The following is a 14,689-nucleotide window of genomic DNA, read 5'->3' as shown; positions in this document are numbered from 1 at the left end:
CTATACCTAGGATGAAAAAGCTTAGTAAAATTGTAGGTCCATCTATTCTCGCCTTTATCGACTCGTATTACATATAACTTCCGCGAATTTCAGTAAATAATTGACGCGTACACGAACAGATACAGCTAGTTAAAGACGTTTCTTGGAAAATTAAGGTCGATAAGAAGTAAGTACAAAATTGCCTAAGCTAAACGATACATCAAGGATCCAGACACGTCGGCGTAGTATTTCACGAATCCAACGTGCTTGGATCTTGCGATTGTTTTTTTTTTTTTTTCTATGCTTCTCACTTGCCCTAATACGAAATGCATGCAGGTCTTTGTAAAAATATATCAACGTACGTTCACACACGTTCTAATGTGTTTTTTAGCTTCGATATCGGAACGAGTATTTGATATTCACTCGCATCAAACGTATGCATATACTCGATTTCGGTTTTTCTTTCTTTTCATTTCGCGATTAAATTCAAAGCCGAAATGAGAAATTCCAATATCACAGAATCGAATCTCTCTGTTCCTCGCATCGCTGTCATAGATGCGGGACAAGAAAAATGAATCACGGAATGGACGAATGGCTGTTTGAACAATTTTGGACCTCGTTCTTTTTTTCTACTTTTTTTTCTCTCAATTGCAACGCGGAAAAAAGTAATTGACAATTGTTTCATTGGGTCCACTTGATTCTCGCGGCCGATCGACTACGCTCGAAGCCACACTACGACACTAAAGTTATGTACAAAATCACAATGTTTCTCTCGCGAATACTCATTATTTGCCCGTCACAATCTTCATCGCCGTAATCTCTTACAATCCTCAAGGATTTCTTGTATAAATTACACATGACTACACACAACTGCTACATTCGCGCACCTCGCAAGCTACCTACTACATCGTTTGTCTTTGTTCGTTTCGCGTGTGCGTCGATAAGAGACCTAAATGACTTACACTAAATATAATCTAAAACTACATTAGTCCGCGATCCGCACAAATGACGCTAATGTTATATTCGAGTACCGTGTAGGCGGGTAATGTCGTGTTAACACAATTATGCGATGAGCGAGTGACGATGAAAGAAACAAAAATTGATACTAAAGACACTGAACGTCGTATGATGTCCAAATGTAATATGTCACTGTCAACGCGTCGTTCACGATTATCACTATAAAAAAATTTCGCGACATATTAAACATTGGTACTGTCATGGGTAAAATGTGAAAGAAGAGACGATGTGAACGCACCATCGCAAACCTAATGAGATTCTTTCGGATTCTCAACTAGAACGTTCTTCAAAATGCTCCTTATGAAAGGGCGCACGAAGAATAAATAAATTTCTCCTAAATATTTCGGTTGACATGATTATCGCTCTCAATATTCCATCCGATGCAACATAGCAAAATATTAATTACGAAGTAGCCTATTCTCTCGACATTCAACACTACCGTTTGTGACTCGTCTTGCTCTTAGGACTTTCTGTGACGCTATCGTTAGGCTCTCTTCTAGGTCGTAGAATGAAGTTCAGATTGTGCGCGGTATTTACGGCATAATAAACGTTCGCTGAGTTTGGCAGAACCATCTCACGATCAGGAAGAACCTGGGCTAGCGTATACTGGTCGGAGCTGCCCTCTATTCCTAACTTAAGCATCGCGTTTCGTATCACTTGCGGGGTCCTTTCGTTGTTCGAGAGCATGATAGACTTGTACAGCACCACACCCTCAGTCTCAACGTTATCGGTCTCCATGGTGACTTTAATTATGTAAAAATCTGGCGAGCTCTTGTGCGAATGACTGGGACTGGACAGGCCAATGACATTGGTGCTGTTTCCATTGGCGGTGATGGGAGTCGGCGGTGCTAGTCGGTTGTGCTGATTCGTCGCTCCGCTTCCTCCGCCGGAGCTTAGGGACACGTCCAATGATGGCAAAGACGAGCTGGAGGAAGAACTAGACATCTGGGACGGCGAGGTGCGTCGATCGAGAGAGTTGTGCGGCGAGCTCGGCAGAGAATCTAGGTCGCAATAAAACTGGGAGCTACTCGAACTCGACGTAGAGGCTATCGAGTCGTTTTTGCGATGACCCTGATGACTCTGCAAGATAAGTCTGGGCTCAGGCTTCTCGCGAGGAACAGGTGATCGGGAACGGGTTCGTATTAACGAGATCAGGGAGAGCATGCTGACCTGCTTCTTCTTGCCACGATTATTCAGAGTGTTTCCAGGGGGCGGCGGCTCGATCTGACAGCTCAGTTTGTATGCTTCCCGATCATCAAGCACCACCACGGAATGAAACCAACGATCGAACAATGGATCCGTGCTGAAATTGTACGCGTTCGCTGCACCTTGGAGCAATCTTATCCTAGCGAGGACCTCGAACTCCTTCCGTCTTTTATCAAAGTTGATTAATCCTTCCGCTATCGTATCTGGTATCGCGGTGTCTATCATAGTGAGATCCGTTAGGAAAGTTCCTAGATACGGTATCGTGCCATAGCTGATATTCTAAACAGAGAAAGTTCGTTAGTCGTTGTATCCAACATTGCAATCAATGAATCAAGGAATACATAAGTATTTGGTACACTTTCAAATTATTGTAAATATATAAAATAGTACAAATGAAGCTCCTTAATCTAATCGTGGCATCTGATTTTATCTCAGACGATCATATAAGTACAATCAGTGGATATAGATAAGAACAATACTCGATATTAATTAATAACAGTACAACAAAACAGTAAGAGACGCCTGAATTAAGTGACTTTACGCGTTGTTCAATGTTGGAATAATAGAGGAATTGAATCGAATTTTGATCAAACTGCACCAAGTGTCCAAAATACTTACGCACATGTGTAAATTAAAAATTATACTTACTCCCGCGTGAGTATTCTGCTTCTGAAATAACTTTTGCAAGTGCCTATCGCTCCTGCCGGCAGTGTCAGCAAACTTTGCGGTACCTTCCTTGATTAAAAGCTCTCGCTGCGTCCACGCGTTATTCTCTTCTGAGAAGATTCTCTCCAGTTCCCTGAACAGCTCGTGCTTCTCTCTGGGCATAGACTGCCAACATTTCTCCAACCTATACACAGGATTACTCTGTAAACCGGACACGATAGCCTTCAGGCTACTAAAATTCTTCAACACGCGTAGTTCTTGAGCAATGTCAATCCACGTCTCGAGGATTCTCGCTCGTTCCTGAGGCTTCGTCGTCGGGTCCATCAGTATCGTGGATATGACTCGAAGCGACACAGCGTTGAATTGATTCACGGTCGCCAACACCGTGGCCGCGTCGTGACTTCTCGAACGATCTCTTCTGGACCAGACAGCACCTAGGCACTGATGGGCTACGAGCTTTTTGAACACTTCGGCGTCCATTCGGGTTAACTGTTCGGCGAAATGCCGGTGTGGAACTTCGGGGAAACTGTAATTCGTCCAGTGATCCACGATCGGATCCGGGGAACCACGTGGTAGTCGACCATTATCGTACACCATACAAGAATCTAGAAGAAAATAATGATTTAGGACGATAATATTTTTCTGCGTAGATAGAAAATATGTATTCTTTGAATCGGTGAATCAAATGGATGAGTTGTACGTAGTAAGTTCCTGTATTTATCTAAAATAACACTAAATACGTCATATGCGGTGTGATAAACTTCCGGTTGACGTGTAGCGTTACAGAATCGACGAACGAAATGAGATGTGTGATAATATGTATCGATTGACGTGTGTTAGTATAATATGTAAAGACTGGAATTTCTTGCTGTATTAAATTATCACGACTAAATTGTCATTCCAGACCGAAGAATTAAGCAATGAATATTTATAAAACAATAATTTACTTGCAATATAACTAACTCTAGAAATAAATATTTATATGTTTAATTTCCGGTGTTCTACAGAATCCACTACGTATAGTATACGATTAATCAATTAATCACGCAGGATATAGCGTTATAAAAGTTTCCTTACCCATCTGATCTTCACGCTGAAACCTGTGCAAACGATGCCTTGCCTTGAGCTCGAGTTCCGAGCCAGGAAGTCGTCGATGCGTGAAGTCCAGGAGTCTACTGAGCAATGGATGATTCGGCGGCGACTTCCAGTCACCAGGATAGGCATCCAGCCAAACGTGAAGAGCCTGAACTAGGGTCTTTCGATGCTGTTCACCTGTCAGGGCACCGGATCCTTCGTCGAGGGCGTCGTACCTCGCCAACAATAGCTCCAGCACTTCTCGCGGCGTAGTGAATGCACGATATGTCGCCAAGAAGACATTGATGTATGTCGACTCGAGTTCCCCGTCGTCGTTCGCCAGACTCTCTACCAGCCGCTGCACCGTTCCGGCTTTCAGGAAACGCACTCTCACCGTCTCCCATTCTAAATGCGAAATCTCGTCGTCTGAATCCTGTGGAAAGGGTATTTCAAAATCGTTAAGTCGGAACGCCTAAAAATTGCAGAGGTTGAACATTTTTCAAATTTGCAGATCTGTCAGATTTTGAATATTTATATACTGGCAAGATTTTTAACGAAAAAATTGAAACGTACGAAAATTGAGAGTTTCGGAAAATCCAGAGACTGAGAAGGTACTCAAAGGTATGGAAATTGTATAATTAAAGAATTTCATAATCAGAAATGCAGAGGTTTGGAAATTTGGAAACTAAGAAATTCAGGTATTCGAAGGTTTGGAAGAGATTCGATATAAATTACTCACCGATGCAGAGAGACTCCTGGTAGGCCTGTGATACCGAACCTTCTTCAGGTACACCGTGTATATGACGCCATCGCCCCTTTCCTCGCCCCATAAACGCCACGTGGGCTGCAAAGTAGAAGCAAATGGCGAAAGTTACGACAAGAAAAAGGCAGACATCCGTCGAGGGTATAGGTAGGCGGTGACGGCGACGTATACAATGAGCTACACAGGCAAAAGCACGCCACCAGGGGATGATTTACGCCATTAATTTCACTAGCTACCCCCTGTCATGCACAACCATCTTTCTAACGGGGACAAGCTAATCAATGAACGTCGTGCACTCGGCAGATTTATTGAAATAATTGACTTCCAGCTTCGAATTGACCTCGTTCGTCCATTTTACAACTTGGATCGTGATTAACCGGATGAAACGCTTTATCCTCGCGATCTACCGTCTCTCCTCTCTCTTTCTTCCTCTCTTACAACCTCATTGTTTCAAGTCACAAGAATTCTAACTGTTTCTCATTTTTACAAGAATTTACGAAACCGATTTAGCTACGACGTGAATTACATTATGTCGACAATAGACTTGAGGACATCCTCAGATCGATTCCGTTCCAACAAAAGATTATCAACTTTTGTAAAGAAGCTAAAGTATCGAATAAAATCTAATAAGCCACCGAATATAAAGATAGTCGCTAATGGTCATAGTAATCGATGCGACTTGAAATAAAATAAATAATAGTAATAATAGTATAACTTGAACCACGATATTTAGTCGTCTGGAACAAAAGCATAGTTAAGCGAAATATCAGAGAAACGATACTCTTGTATCTCTAGAAATAAATATTGTGCTTAAGCACACATTTGTTTCATCGCACGATTTCTTTCTAATACCAAAAATATACTTAAGAGAAATAGCTGAGAAAAGAAACTCTGGTATTTCTACTATTAAATAACCAGCCCAGGCGCAAATTTATTTCATCACACGATCCTTCATCTATTTTCAGCCCGGTATTCCAAAACGCAAGCCGTGGATGGCAATTACAGAAGATTATAAACGAGCGGCTCCGCTGAGTCTGGTTTTTAACAATCGTGCAAGCTGGAAAACCAGGCGGAACCCTCGTTTCCTCTCCCCCGACGCGTGGAGACCCGACGAACAAAAGGAGACCAACAGAAACACGACTACAGGCAGCAGCCTCATGCAAACACGAATCGAGAAATAAACACGCCATGTTCAGTCTGCGCGAGTCACTTCCGGACACCATCGTAATTCGTAATATCATCGCGGTACGATAAACACGGAACGATAGGAAGCTAGGGTGAGATCTTTATCCAAGTGTTTTCTTTGTGATTCAGTACCGTAAACTGCAGGGGAATAACAGCCGATTTTAAATTCTTAATTGGTATTTAAGCTTTAATTATGGCGCGTGTCTGCCCGCGAGTTAAGTAATTTTCATAAGTCAAGACAATTTATTTACGACGAAGGAGAACTTTAATATTTCATGAACTTGTTACAGAGTTTGCTTTTTCGTACGAGTTGTTTGTGATTGCTCGTTGCTACTGAAGATCATATTTAGATCAGAAGTGTTTATACATTTCGAGAAATTTAAATACAGCAAAACGATGGAAGAATATAGAAAATTTGCAAAGTAACGCGAAGGAATCGCATGAACACTCATGATCCTGTAAGAGTACTTAAAATGTAACAATCATAGCAATATTCTCGTGCTGCGCCGTAAAATTTATATTTGTATGAAGCGATTTGGAATATCGTACTAGGAATACGATTGCTATTGACGTACTTCTGTCCCCATATTTTTATCTGTAATCGTGATTTTTGAAGAAGTCACACGAGTCTTCGAGAGTCAGAATTTCCAGAACTCTATACTCGATAGCACCACTTGATCATCGAGAACGCTAGGACTTCGAAGCATTCGAGCTTTACGACCCTCCATGCCCTAAGTTTTCCATCGCATTGCTCGAATTCAGAGATTTTACGAACTTGGAAATGTCCCAAGTCCTATGGGACCGCGAGAATTTCGAACGTTCGAAGAACTAACCACGAAAGACATGTCTAAGCTAGTATCTTCGTCGATGAATAATTAATTTATCGCTGATAAACCGACGCATAATATTATACCAATTTTTTAATTCCCTTATCCTTCTTCTATATCTTAGGTTTGTTTCCATTTTAATCATAACGACTCGATAAACAAACGTATATTTTAGAAATATATCTTATGGAATTTATCGATATTATTCGTTTTATAAAAAAGACCAATAACTCACTTGCCAACATAACAAAATTTAAAACACGAGTACTTTCCAAACTCTGGTACCGAAGTACATTTTCCATATCAATTTACACGTCGTATCGATAAGAAAGGCAAGAAGTACTTATACAACGATCAGACGATGTTTCTTCAAATATTAAAATATTCTAATCTCGGGAAATGTAAAATTCTCCCAAAATAGACGTGGTATTTAACTGTATGCTATTTATCGATAACTGATATTATATATCTGATACTGATGACTATGCTAACCATGACATTTATTACAATATACGTAATTTTCTCTTCGAATCACGTAGACACCTAGACAGGGAGTACAACAGACTCGACAGACTCAACAACAGACTAATTTCTTAGCAAAGGAACTAAGATCTTGGAATTCACAGCCAATTACATCCTCGGAAACTGCTGCAAGGGAATAAGTTAAGGGGCCTTCAAAGGAACAGGGACCACTAAAAATAGGATTCTCGTTTGAACACGCTGCACACACGTTTGCTGTTTTATTTGCAACGCTAAAAACGTCACCAAAGTTATCCGGTCCCTCCGTCGGATAACTTACCTGCAAACCAACAAGAAAATCGTAATATCCCCTCGCGAGGAATATACGGAGAACCCGTATAAGATCTCGTTTCCCTTTCTCTCTATATCTTCTGCGTGTCTTCTATGTCTCTTTTCCCTCTTGAAATCGCGTATAGAATCGCCACAGAAAGAAACAAACCGTGTCATTGCCATTTATGCCTCTAATATGCAACATTTACTAACTGCACCGATAGGGACCGCCGACATATGCATACAATGTACAGCCATTGGATCGATGGAACTACAAAAGGAAAGCGTTTCTACGTGAAGAATGGAAGTAGTGCTGCACTACTCCTATCTATTGATTGCTAATCGTACGCGGAAGCTTTTATTGTTGACGATTCGATGGACGATCAAAAGAGCAGAGGATTTCAAGAAGAAGATTTAAGTATAGCCTAGTCAATAGTTCAGTAGTTCTTTTCTTTTTTATTTCTTACTTTTCTATTTCTATATTCTTACATTTCAAAGAAAATAAATTAATTTTCTCTCAATTGAACGATCTAAACCACAGATTATAGCATTTAGATCTATGAATTAGAGAGTCGATTGTTCTGTTAGTGACGGTCAAAAAAATTTGAACAAAAATGTTTTCCAAGGCACGAGAATCCAGTTAGATAATAAAAGGTAAACGACAAGGTATAGGTAAGGATGACGACAAAAAAGATGACCTGAAACTGGCTACGGTCCCGAAGAAAACTGGCTACGTTTCTCGATTATGACGAGTTCTGGAACAGCGGAGTCTAGATGCAAGTAAAACTCTGTTGAAAAAATGTGGCTTACGTTCCGGAACGAACCGGCAATTAGAGGCCTACAGGGAGAACCCGAGCGTGACTTAAGGTCCTTATACAGCCCCCCTCCCTCTCTTCGTCCTTGGAGACGCCTCCTTGGAACACGTCAACTGTCCATTGTTCGTCAGAAAATTCTGCCGAATAGAAATCTGTCTGCGTCTACTCCGAAGATTTCTACAATTTCGGTGTAACCGCAGCTAAACAACCGTAGGAGATTGCGCCTGATTTTTGCTTTCTTGTGGTTTGAAGTTATCGAACCTTGGCTTCCCTGATGAAAAGATGCGAACTTCTCTTTCTCGTGTATCATCTCGAAAACAGATATTGTACAGAGAACAGTGAGAGATATCGAAGAAAGAAACAAGTTGCACGTCTTTTTATATCTACAACGTAGTTACTCGCACAAGCAACCTCTGTGAGATGAACGTGTCAATCGAACGAACCCTATTAAGCCTGGAACATCCTCCTCGTTAACGTTCCAAATAATTCGACCGCCTTCTTCGTTCGTTCAACTCCTCCCCTTTGATTTCGCAGAAGCTTCCATCACAAAAGACGTTGTTGGAGCCGTGTACGTGGCAAAGTGAACCATCAGTGCTAAGACGGTACCAAAAGCGACGTGTGTACAAACCACCACAACCTCCTCTATTATTCCAGCGTCGGCCTATAAAAAGCTTAACATCGGATTACCACGAGAAGAGGAATGGTTTGTGGTGCGATCGATACATGGAAATCCACCCCGACTATCGCGATGCTAACCTCCGCCTCCACCTTTCCAACCCGCGCAAACATCGATGTTAAAGTCACGATTCGAGAAACCCGTTGGAATATTCCAACCGTGAATCAGACAGGGTCGCCGTGCACAGCAGTGACGGTTTTGCCATCGATCTGTCAAATTAGATTCTGTGAAATGGCACGTCACTCTATTTGAAGCAAGGATTTCTCGTGCAAATTGCTTCATAGTTATTAACTGATTGCGAATGCTTGTGCAAATTTGAACATACGCGAAGATCTAGATGTCAGATATGAATTTGTTCAGACTTCTACGTACAATAAAATTTCGATTATTAGAATACCGATTAATGGAACGATCTTTAATTATGGATTTTTAGAACAAAATTTATGAAGACGTGAAAGGAAGGTCAGAAAAATTGGTGTATTTTCAATCTATATTATTTCTAGCCAGTACATTGTACAAATTTACGAAGATATAGGAAATAACGAAGAAATTATCTATTATAGACCTTTCTCTTTTTTTTTATTTGGAAGTAGTTTACAATCAATTTTCATTGAGAATTATAAGTAAATTATTCTAGCGTGGTACTACAACGTGAATAATAATAAATGATTATCGTATGTTTAATTCTAGCTGAATCTAATGTTTAAATCTAGAGAGTAATGTCTTTTTACCTGCGGATCTGATCCGTCGTGTCAAATAATTGAGCAACTAGTGGGTTTTAATGGTTGTTAATTCTTATGTTATATCTATTACTGAATTTGGATATTTCTTCTTTAACTGTAGGTATCTTAAGGTCGTGATGTATTGTTCAGTTGGTAACCTACTAAGGTGCATCTATTAAGGATCTTAGAGTTTTTGATTTATTACAGACCTGTATCGTATTACATGCCTTCATTATATTTTTATTCGATAAATCATAAACGTTTACGAAGATATGAAACAGAAACTAGAAACACTTTGTCTATCACAAACCTGTGTTATTCCTAGGCAATAATCATCAAAATGAGGATATAATTCTTATCTCGTTATCTTATAATCGCCATGAGTGAATGTAAAATTTAACGCTCGAAAAACCATAAGAAATAACGAAGAAAGGGAGAGCAGAGGATATCTGTACATAAAGGGGCAGGATTCGATTTAGTTTGGAGGCAGGCAGGCAATAAACGTAATCTGCGATCTGAAAGAATTACGAAGGAACGTTCTAACGCTATAAATAAGATCTATAATTATTGGGTACGAGTATTAGAAACCTGCGAGGCAATAAAAGGAACGGATCGAGAGAGAGAGAGAGAGAGAGAGAGAGAGAGAGAGAGAGACAGCCGTGGCCGCCAAGGAGCAGATAACAGTCATTCTGCTAAACGGTTTCGCAACGCTTCGAGCAACAATTTTCCAAAGCCTGTTAGATAAATTCACGCGATGATCTAATCCTCCGGAGTTTCTGCGTGCACGTTACACCCTGCACTATCGTCACGAATCATCCCGTGGGCTGAGCATTCCGTGCATTTTTACTTTCGCCCGCGGTTACTTTATTTTTGACTTCGTATACAGTACTCCGCAAAAGTCTTCCGACAAAAACATACGATAGTGATTCCGTAATGATGAAAACAATCATACGTTTTAGGAAATATTTCCTTGTGGTATTGCGGTAGAACACAATTTAACGCTATTTAAAGTCCAGATCTGGTTCAGGAATATTTTTTAACACTCGGTATAAAAAACTGTTGTGTCTGTATCGCATGTGTGATAATAAATCATCTTGACAATTCGCTTGCTATAATTTTTTACTCACTGTAATATTCAGAAGGTGGGACTAATCTCTACCTAGATTCCACTTCTCTAATTGCGCTTATAGCAGGAGTATAAATTTGCATAAAAACTCGCAGTGTAATTATTAATCAGTAATTTATTCCGCAAAAGATCTCAGATACTTTTATTTCGATAAATTCTAAGTCTGCAAGTCGCGAATAGTTTTATATTAATCCTAACACTTTTACGTCGTATCGTACTTGCACCACACGATTAAAATAACCTGACTGACCCAATTTTATTTTCGATCCGATGTAAACATTCGATTTCCTCCATTGGTTTCTCTACCAAGCGTAGCTACTGACTAATCAGAAATCCTCTATAATTCACGGATTTCCGTTTGGTAACAATAACCTAGCGAGGTGTCTTCCACGTTTTCAACACGCTATTTTAAAATGAATGATTCACCGTCGAGGAGACTTTTGACTAAGAGACAATACGAGTGATCGAAGAGAAAGAAGAAGGGGTTGCGTCGAGTGAGAAAAATGTCGCGTGGGTACCAAGACGTGCCGGAAGTTCAAAGAACGAGCGTTGATAAAGCGGAGCTTTGTTGATGCCCGCCACAAAAGCCACTCGCGTATGCTCAGTGTGTGTACTCTGAAACACCTCAATAAAGAACACAATGCACTCAAACGTGTTAACAGTGCCGAAACTTCTCCAAAGGGAGATCAGGGTCGACGATTCCAGTCTCTGAGCCTATTCTTTCTTCATTAAATTCGAAGGACACATACACAGACATGTTAACTGTTGATAACTCGCTGGATTTCTTTGATCGAGAGTTAGGAGAGTTAGCTACTCGATGGTAAGGAATTATGATTGTATCTATATGAATTGTAATTTGTTAAGATTAAATGAGAGAATTGACTAGTCAAATCGACTACTTTTAAAGCCGATCGTATGCTCCCTTTTGTATTGGAAGTGTTAGAACACTTACGACAAATTATACAAAGTTCGTATTATATAAAACTTTACTATAAAAAAAGAAAAATGTTCTTTGTACAAAGTGCAATAACAGCGTCGTTCGCAGAATTTTGTTATAGTTTCACGTGGCCCACGATCAGAGAATTTACTAAAGACAGTTTAGATTCTTCAAGACGATAGACACAAAAATAGATAAACATTGCGAAATTGCAGACTATAGTTATTTCATTATAAAAGATCATTTTACGATAAGTTCTTGTGTCAGACACGACAAAGATCATGAATAAGCTACGTAATGAGCCACAACTGCGAACAGATCGAAAGTGTAACGCGTGTCTGGCGAACACGTTGCTCAGAAGGTTTCATAAACAAAGAAAATTTTTTTGCTTCTCAAGGGAATTCGATTAAGTACAAACTGCTGCCGGTTTCCGGTCAGGCAACGCATAATTACACGGCTCCGTAGGTCGGTACGTAAGGTACGATCCCAGATAAGCAATTAAACGAGCAGCGAGGATGACTCATGTACCGGTAAATAAGGTGTCAAAGTACCTTTAATCACTTCGCGTTCCCGTTCTCTTTGTACATACATATACTTACTTACGTAACCCAATTTCTACGACAGACGAAGATCACTACGTTTAAAGAAAACAGACAGCAAAACTACAGTTAAAGTAGTACAACGAATGACTTTACGTTAGCATTTCTCACTAAAGTTCCCTATTTAAATCCAGTGACTATGCAATAATTCCGATTACTCCTAAATATTCGATATGTGTACATTATATATTTGCTGTAACATTAGTTTACTCCAGCATATATATATACATATACACACACATTGATATTAAAGTCTCGTATCGTCTGTTTGATCATGACATAATTCTATCGTCGACTACTCAAATCGTCGGCTCTATCTATGAGTCAACCGCAGATAAAAAAAATGTCAACCCAACGTATCGACATTTTCCTATTCCATAACCGTAAAAGCATACAGAAAACTAATCGAAGCTTATCCAGTGTAAGACGAAATGAAAACTTTTAAATCATGCAAACGAAACATTTGTTGTTTCTCGCACACATAATTCAACGCACGGCACGTGCGAACTAAAAAATAACGAAGAATTGACGTAAAATAGGAAAGTACCGTTCATTAAACCGGTTAAAAGTCGATCGATCGACGTAAAAAAAACTAGGTGATATTAGGAAGGGAAAATTTTACCATATCTACGAAACGTGCCGCATCACGTGCCAAATGAAATGGCCATTTTAATAATTTCTACAGCTGGTTGCATGAACGAAAACCAATTTCCCTGATGGACAACTCATTATTTGCTTTTAATTATCGTCCAATTATCCTCCCCTGAATGATATGTACGTGGATGAAAAGAGATCCTCGTCGGTTTATTCATCGTTGATTAGGTCAATGTAACCATACGTTATCGTCTTTATTTGCATGCCGTACATCCTGGTCATTAACGACAACGATACAGTTCCGATGACACTCTGACCCTGATTATCCGATTTAACCACTTCCACGTATGCACATTTATCAACAAGCATGCGAGTATTTAAATAAAACTCCCGCGAATAGAGAAACTAAATCATTAATACATGGGAAAACACCGCGTACTACGAAAAAAATGTCCCTCTGTATATATCTTAGGAAAAAAATTATGATTAATTACGACATTTTTCTGGTGTTAGTTGCACTTGTACGACCTCGTTTGTTTCTTCGACTCCCATACAGGGAAAATATTTTACTTGGAATCGTTTCAGTCTAGAATATATACAGTGCGTGGTAAATGTACTGAACGACGTAAAAACAATATTCGATTGATATGTGAGAGAAAAAAGTTTGATAACAAGAGCGTTATAAAGTAATGGAAAAGTTATTGTCATTGGATAAAGGCAAACAATGGAAAAATTATTCTTTTCCTTGAAGAAATTACAGCGAATGTAAACGAAGTAATTTAGTGTTTCATATACCTGGCTGAATACGCAGCACAATGGTTCTCGTCTTCAGGTTAATTCTAACATTGTAAGTTTGCCTTTTGTGAACCACACTTTCTCCGTCTTGCCCTTTTTTCTTGAATAACCTTTTTCTACACACAATAGCTGTAACTGTGTAAGTTTCTCGCTTTGAAAAGTGAATTCTTGCAACGTTACCTGTTCCTTTCAAATGTTTCCAAATAAAGAATTGATCGAACTGTAACATTTTTGTGAGTTTCAAAGCCTCACTAGGCTTTGGCATCATCATTTGTATTGTATATTAATGATATATTAGTACGAATAAAAAAAGTAGTCTCATTGGGGCGATCCCATGATTAAGTCACATTAAAATATATCGATAAACTTATCCGAGGAAAATCGATATAAAAAGATGGGAATTTCCTTGTGTGGTATACCAATCTAGTTGAAACATTTATGATGCAACACCTGATTCATTAAATTCATTTGACGTATTCATTTGACAATTCATTATGGTGAAACAGCAACGATACACGATGCTTTTTTCTCGTTCTCATGCACGAGGAGGTCAGTACTATATATACAACAAACGTTTAGGCATGCACAATAAACGTAGGTGACACACTTACGAATCACAGAAATACCAAACAAATTCTACGTGCGAAAGCAATTTCTTCCGATAGCTTATCATTATATCGTAATCGTGTTGCAATGACATTTCAGATTATGCGGTATTTATACAAGACTGCTAAAATCATCAAATATACTTCCAAAAATAGAATTCCTTATCGTGAATAGGTATTCTTTTTTTAAATTTACTATACTCGCGAATATTCTATATTAGATATTATATTCTATATTATATTATATATTAAACACACGTATAATGCAATACATTCTGGCTTAATAGCCATAACTGCGATAACACGAATAACTG

The 14,689-nt window shown here is 39.3% G+C and overlaps 2 protein-coding genes across 6 annotated transcripts in view; both read right to left on the bottom strand.

The window, feature by feature from the left end:
• Window positions 1–153, bottom strand: part of LOC126863721 (whirlin) — a 108,690-nt gene extending 108,537 nt beyond the window's left edge. Inside the window, exon 1 of the mRNA XM_050614161.1 lies at window positions 7–153. The gene's annotated coding sequence lies outside the window, so the exon portion shown is untranslated. The remainder of the gene's footprint in view (window positions 1–6) is intronic.
• LOC126863722 (ral guanine nucleotide dissociation stimulator) overlaps window positions 26–14,689 on the bottom strand; it is a 43,633-nt gene continuing 28,969 nt past the window's right edge. For all 5 annotated transcript variants that reach the window (XM_050614170.1, XM_050614173.1, XM_050614171.1 and 2 more), the window contains 5 exons: window positions 4,682–4,786; window positions 3,946–4,375; window positions 2,851–3,473; window positions 2,167–2,481; window positions 26–2,076 (listed from right to left, as the gene is read on the bottom strand). In XM_050614170.1, the coding sequence (XP_050470127.1) occupies window positions 1,432–2,076; window positions 2,167–2,481; window positions 2,851–3,473; window positions 3,946–4,375; window positions 4,682–4,786 (2,118 nt within the window). In that variant the 3' untranslated portion in view covers window positions 26–1,431. The remainder of the gene's footprint in view (window positions 2,077–2,166; window positions 2,482–2,850; window positions 3,474–3,945; window positions 4,376–4,681; window positions 4,787–14,689) is intronic.

The sequence above is a fragment of the Bombus huntii genome, chromosome 3, assembly GCF_024542735.1.
Source record: "Bombus huntii isolate Logan2020A chromosome 3, iyBomHunt1.1, whole genome shotgun sequence".
NCBI lineage: Eukaryota > Metazoa > Arthropoda > Insecta > Hymenoptera > Apidae > Bombus > Bombus huntii.
The sequence above is the reverse complement of the archived record's forward strand: the minus strand, read 5'-3'. Positions and strand labels throughout refer to the sequence as shown.